Source organism: Pithys albifrons, chromosome 17 (assembly GCF_047495875.1).
Source record: "Pithys albifrons albifrons isolate INPA30051 chromosome 17, PitAlb_v1, whole genome shotgun sequence".
Classification (NCBI taxonomy): Eukaryota; Metazoa; Chordata; class Aves; order Passeriformes; family Thamnophilidae; genus Pithys; species Pithys albifrons.
Window position 1 is genome coordinate 10,149,291 of NC_092474.1, and position 12,907 is coordinate 10,162,197.

Genomic DNA, 12,907 nt, shown 5'->3' on the forward strand with positions numbered 1-12,907 from the left:
TACATTAATAATTTAAATAGTATTTAAATAAAGCACCAAGTTAACTTAATAACTGATTTAGTTTCCACACTGATTCCTACAAAACCCCACTAATTTCATTAAGTGTTTGAAGAACTGGAGGCCAGAGCTGGTTTCTCAGCAAATACATAACTACAGTTCAAGTGCTCTGAACACAAAAGTGAAGTTGACAAGGTCTCAGACTGGACTGGGGTTTGAAGCAGAACTCCTGCAAAAGGATTCATACAGATCTGAACATGAAATGGGTTGCTCAGCTACTTCTCTAGAGGTAAACTATTTCTACACATTATAGTTGGTTTAGTTTGATTCAGCAATAACCCTACACTAACATCTAGATTTTAAATTATACAGCTTTTACCTTGTAAAACAAGAAACAGCTTTCATTTTGAAACAGCAATGTTGAATTCCTTACCTCCAGCAAGCTCAGCTGAATGCAACTCACATATTGTAATGTAACCCCACTTTTATTTAAATAAGACCAAAAGAACGTGACAAACATAGATACAGGAGATTTTATTTAACATTGTGTACAAAGAAAGGCTACAAATGCCTTAAGACTTTTTTCCCCAAATACAGTTTTTGGATCCCTTTTTCATACCTGCTTTTCTCAGAAAGTTAAAAAAAATATCCAGAATGACAATTTTTCCCCATTTGTTTCCCGTTCCTTTTTCCCTTCTCTTTGGGCCTAAACTGAGAGATGTTCAGCAGTACAGTTTCAACACCTTTCAGTATTAAACTCCTGGGATTAGGTTTTCTTTCCCCAAAACAGAACACTATGAGATACTGAAGCAACAGCAGTATAAAATGTCAAAAACTGACTCCCTAACATGGTAGTGTTTAAAACAATGCCAACAGTATTAGCTCTGATGAAACCCAAAATTATCCAAACAATAACAAGTTGTCTTCTACACCTGATAATTTAGCACTAATTATATAATTTAATTGTATTTATATTTAAATAAATAGTCTTAACTCCTTTCCTTGGAATTCTTCACGGATTATAAACACTTATAATACTAGAGATAAGAACAAACTACACAACTTACATAGGCAAGAGAAGGCTGAGTTTTATTTTTTTGCTGGACACAGAAAGGACGTTTCACTGTCCTTCTGTGAGATCCTTTTTAAATTTATTGTTTCATTGTGATACTTCTCAGTCATCCAACACAATGAATCACTACCCTCTTTTTGCTACCTTGGTAATCACTTTTAGTCCTGATATCCCAACTCTTGAAACATCAGTCCCTGCATAGCTAAGTTTTATCCAGGATTCTGTGAGTTTTGAATGTGAAACCCAAGACAAGATTTCTCTGACGCTGTGAGAAGCAGTAAGGGAGGGAGTAAAAGAGCCTGTTGTGGAGAAGTGACCTTTTGCTATGGCAGCTTTTACATTACCACCTACTATATACAAAATAGGTGTTAGTTATGGATCAGCTTTCAGCTATTTGTATAATCCCAAATTAGCAAATTTCTCCCAAAATGTGACTAAAATGGAGGAAGTTTGAGCTGCATTTGATCATTCAGTAAGAAGGAATTCTCAAAACTGCCTTCTGGGCCTCATCAAACTGCCCGAGGGGAGCTGGGACATCCACGCAGCAGCACAACCAACTGCTCTCTGGTGGGCTCCACCCTCTGTGACCCTTCTCTGGGGTCATCTCCAGGAAGCTGCTGTATCCTCCTTCCAGGCAGGAAGCTGTTTTGTACACAAGCCTGGCCTTTTGTACATCCACAGGGATACAAAATGCCGTGTGCTATAAATCATTCTGCAGATTAGAGAAACAGTTCATCTGTGGAATGTCTCAGGTCCTCAGAACATGCCACCACGGGGGAAAAGGCTGCAGCACTTACACAAGCAAAAGCTCTAGCAGAAAATAACATTTTCTCTATTCTGATGAACTATTTTTGACAAGAGGATTTGAACATGACTGTGATTAAGACAAAGCAGTAGAGCAAACACTTTTGCCAGGCTTGGGGACTGTAATAATATTAATTCCCAAATATGCTTGAACAGCTGTAAATAATAGGATCTTACTTAGCTCACAACACAGACCTACGTGAGCCCAGAGCTTTAGCAGTACCCAGTCCATTCTGCACAAGAAGACTGGAAATATTTCAATTATCTCCAGTGCTCTGCTCTGGATCTCTGCTACAAACTGAGCCTCCCCTTGTGGTAGTTGCTACAGTACAAAATTATGTGAAGTGGTTCTTTTGGAAAAGAAGGGGTTTGTTTTACTGCAAGGTGAAACATGGCAGCAGCAAATAAATAATGTGAAAAACTGCCATGTGGTTCACCTGCTGATGTTTTTCAGTGGTCTCCAGCACTGTCACTGTAAGACAGTAACACAACGAGAATCAACAGTGGAAGCAAAGTAGGTAATTTTATAATTTTCTAATTATTGGCAAGAGCATTTATGAATTTGCTTGACCTGAAAGGCTGAAATCTAATTATATGGTCTGAAAGGAGGAGAATCAAGAGAACACACGCACTCAGGTTTGCTTGGGTCCTGATGCCCCAACCATTTTATCATTACAGCCTGTTGTGGCATTTTACCCTTGCAGCCCAGAAACAGACTTTTGGCTTAAACTTAACAGTCCATCCCTGTGGTTCTATCAGGTTTTTATTTCTCCATGGTGGTGGTTCCCCTGTGGTAACATCCGGGCACTGTTGCTGCTGCCACAGGGGGACAAAAAGGTAGAGAACAAGTGGTAAGGCTTTCCCAGCACTGAATGTGAATGTTCAGTACCAAGAGAGGGGCTGCAGCACATCAGAACTGGGAGGCTCCAGGAGCTGAATTCCTGGCATTCCCATATTCCTTTACTGCCATCACAGCCTTTGCTCAGTTATCTGGGCATGAGCCACCTTCTGTAACTCAAAATGGGAACTTCTTTCTAGTCCCAGCCAATGTGACCTGAGTGATTCCTAATTATGCTTCTCTCTTGCATTTGTGTTACTTTTATTCCCTAAAGATTGTTATGGAAAAATCTATTAACTGTAAGTGCTTCCCTTACAGCTTCTGTTGGTTTTAAGGGCAATCCATGTATTTAATTCTATTCAAAGAGGAAATTCAAAGAATACACATGAACATTCACTTTGAGTTCAGAACGGAGACTTGCCAATACAGATCCAAGGCTCTGGTATCTCAGTTGCACAGGCCCTATGTTAAAGGGAGGGAATGGCACCAGGCTTACTTTTCACTAACAGTACAATGACAATGTTAGTCTAAAAAGAAAAACATCCCTGGACTACAAATTTAAGAGGGCATAAACAAGTGATGACAAGAATTTGATTGATTTGATCATATCTGCTTAGGAGCTGACCTTTCAGATTTTTCTTCTTCAGGGAACAGAAGCAGAGCCCCCCAAAATCCAGCATGAATGTATTGATCTTCTGTTATTACAAGTCCCTGAGAAAGGGTAGGGTTTTCTTAACACATTTTTCATTTTATACTAAAATTTCCATAAGAAGATGCCACACCTGATAAAGTTATCCCAGTAGGTGACCAAGCACTGAAACAAAAGGATTACTCAGTGAGAAATCAGAGCGGGTAAGGGGTTTGCCATCAGACTTTAAACAGTTTTAAAAGCCACATCGGTCAGTTTGCATTTTAAACATCCTTGAAAGAAGGGCATGTCAAGGTAAATGAACACATTGTGATCCCTTCCAGTGTTACAGAGATGACAAACTCATCTGGAGATCCACATATGCTTTAAAGAACAGTACATTTGTTTAAATAAACTCATAGAAAGCAAACATGAACAACCATGAAACAGTTTTAAACAGGTAAAATGAATAAATTGCAAAAATCCTGCCCCTTCCATAAACACCCTCTGTGGCTCCACCACCTCGTGGCCAACAGCACAAGTGGCCATTTGGCTGCAGGTGGTGGGCACAGCAAGGACAGGCACCACACTGCTGGGTTTGCCCTTAGCTGATACACTGAAAAATAGCAGCATTAAAAGACAGCCTGAAACAGCTGAGCTACTACCTCAACTTGTTAAAATTGTGCAAGAATAAGGAACACCAGCAGCATTTGAATGGACATGTTTCAATTTGGTTTCCGACACTCCCCTCCCATACAAAGCACAAGCAAACACAGGGCTGAGTCTGAGCTACGAACTGTTATTTCTTGTCCATCTTGGAAAACTTTTTCCCTTTGTTTGCCTAAATTTTTAATTTTTTATTAAAAAACCTATTCAATTTTTAAAAAATCCATGAGAATTTTAAAACAGGCTCTAAATGCCAGGAAACTGATGCTTGCTTCTCTCCTTAAACTGGAGAGACACAAACTGTCCTAATCACCTGAACTTCCTTAGTTGAAAATGTTAATGTTTCAGACTTCTGTTCCTGAAAGTGGTATTTGTAGAAAGGTCTCTCCAATACACTGGAAACTGAAGGAACAAACTCCCAGTGCACAAGTAAAGGGTAACACTTTGCTAGTTTGCTCTGAAGTTGTTTACATTGTACCTTTTTATACAAAAAAACGAAAGAGTTTGGTTTTCTGACACAACTCACAAGAGAACATACCAGAGGAGAAATCAGAAGGCTTTCTCTAAAGCCAAGTTTTGCAATTCCCTTTTTGTTTAAGTATGATAAGGCTTATTAAAAAATAATGTTAAAAAACCCAAGAAACAACACCCCCTCTCCCCCCACCCCAAACCACCAAATAAGCCCCAACCAAACAAAAAAACCCCCAACCAATATCCCTGGGAAAACAACATAAAAGCCTTTTGGAAATACTTAAATTTCTGAAAACATAAGACTATTTGAAAAAACTTAATTGCAAAATTAAAGGAAATTCAAGAAATCAATTCTCGCATTTCAAACCAGTCCATGATTTCATCATCAGCAATATGATGCACTATCTTTTCCAGCCCAAAATTACCAGCTTTGGGGAAAACATATTCATACTTAACAGAAATAATTAATGGGTTAAGTTAAATTACTTTTTTCCCTGATCCACATGCCTGCATGTTAGATAATGTTACATTAGAACTGCGCATTGTATGAGAGACTGACAGCAACAACCTGTCACAGTAACCAAAGCAAAAGCCATTTCTCATGGTTACATACTATAGATCAGTCATTTAATATTAAAATTAACTTCCTATATAAATAAAAATAAAAAAGTTGGGCAAAAGTAAATTGGCACAGTCATTATGGTATTGCTTTCCAGTTTCAACACTGCAAGGAGCAGTCACAGATTCCAAACACCAAAGGAAAAGGTTATCACCCAGCCACCAGCTGTAGCTTGGTTTTTTCCCCTCTTCCATGAAGTCACCAGCAGTGCTTCTGCCTCAGTCCCTCCCCCCGAGCTGGGAGCGGGCAGGAGTGCAGCCTGTGGTACAGGGATTGCTGTGCTGGGAGAGCACCAGGGGAAAGGGAGAACAAATACAGAGAAACAAATCTAGAGTGTGCTTTGCTGCTCTCTGCACGACTCGGCCCAAGTCAATGCTTTCCAGGATTGTGACTAGTTTCTACCTTCAACAGGCAAAACATGAAAATGAAAATTAAAAAATCAAAATCTTAAGCCTTCAAGTTTCCTTGCCTTCACTCCCTCCCCCAAAAAGCACCTCCTACTACAGACACATTTTCTGTTTTGTGGGTTCAGAAGTTGGAATGTTGTGGAAATACATACAAGAGAGAAGGAATTTCTAGTTGTACATTACGTTACAAAGAGGTTTGCTCCCAGACCTAAGGAGGGAGGGATACTAAGCAATATTAAATTCCTATAAGAATCCTTACAAAGCATGCAAAATATTGATATACTCACAAAATCAAAGTTTATATTTGTTCCTTTTTGATTTTGCAACTTCACAGTACAATAATTTCTAATATTATGCAGCAGTTGGAATTACAGTGACTACAAAATCATTTCCCTTTTAATGTTTTTCTTTATATTTGCTTGAAACACTCCTTTGCTATTTTTTAAATGAGAGGTTGCAGATCATCCATCAGAAAATGTGCAATTCAGCACAAGAGGGGTCTCTTTCTGTGCTGATAACCTGACCCTACCAATCTTTCAAAATCTGTCCCTCCCTCCCCTTGTTGTGCTGATTCCCTCCCTTGTCTTCCAGCTGTACTTTTCTTCTTGCCAGGACAATGATGGACAGATGCCACTAAATGGATGCTGCAGAGCTGGGTAGGAAGTGGGGGCTGAAGTAGTTTAGGCAATGGCATCGCTCCCACCCCTAAGGGTGTTTGGCACAACTGCTTCATAGCCAGAACACTCAGCTCTGGATACCAGCAATCAATTCCCTGGACAAATACTGCTGCCCTTTCCACCCCTGGAGCCCCCGTGGCTTCAACTGATTTAGGAAGGGAAACACAAAATTGGTGTTTGGCCAGACCTTTTGTACTGTTGGATGAAGTTCCACAGAAATTTCTCCACTGCTCTTAATTAAAACAGGGTTGGAATTTCTGGAGAATCCACAATGCATGCTACTTGCTAGATTGTCCATGAAATACATTCTGACACATTTTTCAGAGTGGTTGTATCTACCAGAAAAAGACTCTTGTAGAAGCAATGTACAAAGCCTCCAAAAATTCAAGTATCAAAAAAATGATCTGATACAAGTCTGGAGTAAGCAGCCAGCCAAACTGAGCCATTCTTTTTTTCCTTTTTGTCCACAAATTCTTCAATTACTTTTGCAGTGATAACATTTTCTTTAGAGTGTTGGGAATTAACAATCTTCCCAATTAATTTTCATTGAGTTTGGTGGGGTCTAAGGAATTTAGCAATCCTTCCTGGATGATGTTGCCCCTGCTTTTATAGGCAAACAAACAACAGAATCACTGACTCTTATCCTCCCTGCCTCTCTTTAATTTGCTGTATTTATTTATAGTGTCACTTCATTGGATCTGTCTCCCTTAACCCAAAAAAACCATCAGAAGTTCCACGCAGGCAAGAACAGATCATCTCCTTCCCTGGGGTGTATAAACATTTGCACCTGAAGGGGTGGGCAAGACAAAAAAAAACACAACCCAAACACAAAAAATCCCAGCCCCCAAACAGACCAACAGTTCTAGTTGTACATAAAACTGCTGGATTTCTTTAGACCCCTATTTGAATCAAGACTTGAATTTGTGAGGAGGGAATCTTAGATCCCAAACCCTTCCCTTCTCCTCCCTCTTGCAAAGCAATGCTATTTTTGTGGCCTAGAACAGTACTTGAAAAACAGCAGTTATTAAAGACACAGTTGTGATATATCCTTTAACACCCCCTGACCCAAAAAGGGGTGTCCTATCAAGTGGTCCAGTAGAAATCTTGAAGTTTCTTTATGATAAATTAAATCCATAAAATGAGGAATACCTTCTGTCACATTCCCAACAAGAACAATGGCCACACTCCATGGTGCATTTGTTCAAGTGTCTATTGCTCCTTCTAGTGGAGATTCCACACAGCTCCATCTCCACTTAGTTCTGGTCCTACCAGCATGGGGAGAGGTTTTCCTCTCTTTTCTCCAGCTTGTCTCTGGTTCACAAACAGCAGAAGCACTGAGGGCTGGATTCCCCAGCACAGGAACAGGCCAGTCACGTCTGAGGAAACACCAGTCAGCTTTTTCCCAGGGGTGGCAGGTATGCCAAGAGCAGTTCTGTGTGTCCGGCTGGTACCGCAGGCACCTACACCTCTGTGGAAAAGAGAATGCTTTGCCTCTTGCTGTCCGGGGTAGGGATAGTCTCCAGCTGCAGGAAGTACAGAAGAACTTGAACCTGGAAAGAGAAAGAACAAGGTGATAAATCCCTGTTAACTCATTCTCATCCCGGCTATTTGAGAGCTGCCAGACACACCTACAGCTCTCTCCATGGGAGCATCCAGCAGCTGTGTTTTTGTTTTGATATACTGTGTAACATCAGCAGAAATAGTAAAACCAGCAGTGCTTCAGAGACACCCTTTTCAGCTTCCAGGATGGAGCAATGGTTCTACTGCACTGAAAAAAATTCATCTAGAACTTGCCATTATTCAGTGGAGAACATCCAAACCAGCCTGACCCAGTAATGCAGGCTCTGGGCTCCAATCCTCTGCATCGCCTTCAAAGGCAGCAGTGGCCAAGAAATGTGAATTTAGCAAAGGACTTTGTTGTGCATCAGTGAAGGTGGTTTAAGTGTTGAGGAGCATTGCAGAAACCCCGTTGATCCTTTTATCCCAGGGCACCAGCACGGTGCTGGGAGACAGCTTCCCAAAAACTCTTCCCTTGCACAGACACAGACACTCCCTTGTGACAAGCTGCATCCATACAAATACAAACTGAACGGCCTGAAGAAACACAGTTCTACAAGCAGTTTAACATGTCAGTGTGAGGGCAAAAGTTGTTTTATGTTTCTCCAAGAAACTGCCATGAAAACCCAGTGGGGTGGCTGAGCCAGGCCTGCCAGAGGCCTGTGCTTTCCCAGGAAGTGTCTTCACAAGATGCAGTGGCACATTCAGGATTTTACCTGGGACATGACTTCTAGTGACCAGCTGTCAGTCATTGTGATGGGCTGGGTTGGGTTAGCAGGGATTTTACTGTCCTTCTCCGAAGGTCTGAGCAGTGTTGGTCCAAAGACAGTGGCAAGATTATGCAGGGACATCTTGTTAACGCCTTCCCTCTCAGCAACCCTGGGCAAAGAAACAACGCACAAGGCAGACCTTTATAGATACCTGAGTTTTACAAATGAGCAGCTGAGGCACAAAGGTTAAAAGATTTGCCCAAGAGCAGAAAAGTCTGCAGCAGAAATGCATGTGAACCCCAGATTTCCTGGATTTTAATCCAGAACCTCAAACACAAGATGATCTTTCATGTCTCCAGGTACAGCCTCTGGTAGGTACAACACACACATGCAAATCAACGAACTGGGCAGGTATTAAGCCAACTTATTGCATTAATATCAAATGCACGGAACTACTTTTTCACAGGCAAGATCAGAAAGACTTGACTAAACAAGGAACTGACAACTGCAGTTAGCCAAAGTGCTATCTATTTTAAAATTAGATCATATTGGACTTCAGATACCTTTTGAGACAGGGCTCAGCAGATCTCAAATATGGCCAAAACTTTATGGCTTATGCAATAACCTTTCCTAAACTTTGGATCCAGAGGCAGGTGCAGTTTTGCAGTGATATTGCAGCAGGAATTTGCGTTTGCAGTAGATAAGCCCTGACTCTTTTGTTACTCCTCTCCTCCAGTTCTAATCCTTTTTCAGTATGAGTGGGAATGGAATTTAGGATTTACTGCCTCGCTAATTGAATATGAGACAATAGTTATCTGATGAGCATTCACAGCAGATCAGCAAATGCTTCTTCATCTGTGTGATTCAGCAGGAATTTAGGAAAAGGCTCCTCTTTTCAAAAGAACAATGCTCTGCGCATTAAATGCAAGTCTCAAGGAACCACATATTACCTTTTTAAATGGTCCAAAAGGAAAAGGAATGTCACAAGGTTGGGTTCTGGAAGCGATAGCAACAGATTCAGCATACAGCTTTCCTTTGCAACAGGATCTGAAAGTGCTGCAAGACAGAGAACAAAACATCACCACAGGCAGTGAGTGAGGATCTGACTGACTGTGCCAACTCCCAAACCAGCTGACAAGGATGGGCCTGCTTGGACTGTGGTTACACAGGCTGAAAGGAGGGTCAGAGTTGCACATCAGTGTCCCACAGCACCTCTTTCCTTTATTTCACAGACGCAATAGAGAATGCTTTTCTCTCAAGCAGTTCAAGTGCTTTCAGACTTTCAAATCATTCGTATCATTCCCCTGCATCAACGTAAGACGAGGGACACCCCTCCCTCCTCTCCAAAGGGAGCTTTCCCTGGAAGTCTGGCTGGGCAGGCAGCGTGCACAGCCCCAGCAGGCAGGCAGGCTGGCATCCTGTTCTGAGCCCATCCCTCAGGAGCCTGGGCTGTTCCAGCCTGCAGTGCCGCCCATACCCACCCCGTGGGAGGCGATGCCATTCTATTCCACTGCTCCCCCCGAGCTCCCCTGTGCTGCCCTCACGACTTGCTCAGGCTCCTGCCCAACACTCAATTCACATTTTTGTCTCTTCAGGAGCAGCCTCCTCTTCTCCTGAAGAGTTTCCATTATCAAGGGCTCTCTCTGCTGCCACCTACCAATTCCTTCAGCGAAGTTGGGGTACAGCTCGTCTGTGAACAGGGGCTCGGGCAGCTCGCGGAAGTAAAGCTTGAGGGTGCCTGCGATGGCATTGACGTCCATCTCGCTCATCATCACCGACACATCCTTGTTATCTGAGGGAGGGCAGAGCAGAGGCAGGGTAAAGGAGCTGCTGGCCTTGCATTCCTTCTTTTCCTTGCTTTAGGTCTGTTTATCCTTTGTCTTTGCCCAAATAACTGAGAGTTTTCCTGTTTACATTTCCCAGGATTAAGTGAGCAACCTTTGACAACTGAGAAGTGCTGCACAAACGACTGCGAACAGTTCATGGCTTTATATGAAGGCAACAGAACCTCACCCTCCCAGGGCTGGCTGTGCTGTGCCTGGGCTGAACTGAGACCTGCTGGACTGTATTTATATGCATTTCAACTTTTGTTTCACTGGCAACAGTTGTTATTCCAATTCCCTGCCACTAACAGCCTAGAATAAGAGACTCTGAGGACCTCCAACTCCCCACTGAGTGTAGCTAAAGTACACCAGCAATTCAGGGCTCACATTTCACTTTTGTTACTACTAAGAACAACAAAACCACCCTCTTTTCCTAAAACAAACACCAATCAGCAGGGCCAGCACTCACTTCATCAAAGCTAGTGTAAAACAGCATTCAACAGAAACGAAAATAATTGTTTTTCAATCTGTGAAAAACCCTTGCTTTCACTAGTGGTGGTTCATTAAAGGCTTTGGTAGCCTGGGGGGACTGAAAAGAAAATTCAAAGAAATTTCACTAAGAAAGTAAAGGGAAAGTGCAGGGAGGGTGAATTCGGCACCTGGCACAGGCCTGGTGACTGCTTGCCTGAAAAGGGAGCCAGAGTGTGGCTTGAGCAGTTCTTGGACCATCGCGTGGAGGCTGCAAGTAGGGCAGAACTTCACTCTTTGTACCTCAGCAATTCAGAGGTATTTCACTTGCCTGATCTCAGGTGCTTTTTTGGACACAGAGACCATTCTTTTAAATGCAGCACCAGTAAGGAGCCCTCTTCTGCTCAAGATCAAAGAAAGCTTTGTAAAGGTCAGATTATCTAATTTTACAGCCTGTGCATATCAGTCTAGTTAAGAAGAGTTAAGAAGAGAACTCAGGAGCCCTGACCACCCAACTCCAGTTTTATAAACACCCTTTCTAGTCAACCTTAGGGTCATTTTTGCTGGCTTCTTTTCACAAAACATCTTAATTTCAAAGACTTCTATTAATTCGGAGACCTCAAAACAGTGAAGAAATTATGACTACTGACTGCTGACATTTCCCCTGAGAAAGGTGTCTGCCACTTCCAAAGATTTGGCAAGGCAGGTAAACCCACTACTTGATGTTTGCTTGGAAGAATAACAAAACCATGATTTGGTACAAGGATCTATCCTGGTGTATGTCTGGAGAATATGAATAAAATATGCAGCGAGAGTTAAAATTATTTTCCTTGTGCAAGAATCTCTACTTCTTGGATTAAAAATAGCACAGCCACCTGACAGGAGCTCAGGCAGGTTCTCACAGAGCAAAGGGGAACATCAGACACAAATACTTACTGACATCAAAGGCAGCTTTCAAAGCCTGGATGTCGGTTGCAACCCCAGAGACTCTGTAGATTCCCACCTCCTCCATCCCGCGCCGCTCGATCTCCTCCACGCACTGCCGCACTATGTAAGGCACCTTCGACCTCTCTCTCCTTCAGAAAGCCAGAGAGAAGAGCTCAGCACAGCCCAGGCCCTCAGTACCTGTTCCCCCACCCAGCCAGCCTGGCTAAAACCACCCCAGCATTTCACTGGGCAAACCTCTTCTGGAAAATGGGGTGGGAGGAAGTCTGAGCAGGCAACCAGGCCTGAGCTGAAAAAATCCTTTTTAAACTGCAGGTTTACCCACTGTCTTGGCCTGGTTTTGGTTGTCCTGCAGCCTTCCTGAGCACTTGAGCTTCTGGCTGGGTCCCAGTGCCCCTAGAGCCTATGACTCTGCCCAGGTAATCAGAGGATTCCCAAACATTCCTTGGATTCACAGCAACTCTATTGCTTTCAAATTAATACAACTCCATAGAGAGGAAATACCACACTTCCCAAACCATGGAACGGAACAAACAGGTTTCTGCTGGCAAATGATTCACAACAAAAGATCAGGGGTTAAAAAAATATAACAGGATCCAAAGACCTTGAACATTTTTGATTATGGAAAGGAAATGTCACTGTTCAGTGGCTCTGGAAATCTCTGACTGTGTCAGCTAACTACAGAGAAGGCAAGAGCAAGAGGGATTTCCGGAATTCAGAGAAGTGATAGGCTGTCAGTAAACACTCTGGCCTTCACAGCCTGGGTTTTATCCCTGCCAGAAATTAAGATCTGAGCCCATGCAACATCTCCACTACCACGCGAGTGGCACAGGCTGAACTACCACAGCCCCCAGGGGGGCACAGATAGGTGCACCCACTGGCCAGTTGCCTTTCTGAAAAGCAGCAGGGATAAACATGACCCGTGAGCTCACTTGGTGACAATGGCAATCTTGACCCCAAACACGCCGGTCTGCTTGCGGGACGGCATCCTCTTGAGGCTGAACTCCCGGCTGGTGAACTTCACAGACAGCTTCACCTCAACCTGGAAAACCCACAACAGATGCCACTTTTTAAAGACTTTTTTTCCATGCTGCAATGAAGAGCAAAGAAATAAAGGCCATAGAAGGTACAGAAGCAGAGTTAATTTCTGTTTGCTGCACTTACCCCATTCATGGAGATGACCGTGCGCTGCCAATCTTTGTCCTGCAGTGCCTGTGGGTCCAGC

General features: G+C 42.8%; 1 protein-coding gene across 1 annotated transcript in view; it reads right to left on the reverse strand.

Moving 5' to 3' along the window:
- Positions 1-507: 507 nt before the first annotated feature.
- Positions 508-12,907, reverse strand: part of BCR (BCR activator of RhoGEF and GTPase) — a 98,927-nt gene continuing 86,527 nt past the window's right edge. Inside the window, exons 17-23 of the mRNA XM_071572417.1 lie at positions 12,847-12,906; positions 12,615-12,724; positions 11,674-11,813; positions 10,104-10,238; positions 9,397-9,502; positions 8,453-8,615; positions 508-7,729 (exon numbers count right to left, since the gene is read on the reverse strand). Coding sequence (XP_071428518.1) covers positions 7,640-7,729; positions 8,453-8,615; positions 9,397-9,502; positions 10,104-10,238; positions 11,674-11,813; positions 12,615-12,724; positions 12,847-12,906 — 804 coding nt within the window. The 3' untranslated portion in view covers positions 508-7,639. The remainder of the gene's footprint in view (positions 7,730-8,452; positions 8,616-9,396; positions 9,503-10,103; positions 10,239-11,673; positions 11,814-12,614; positions 12,725-12,846; position 12,907) is intronic.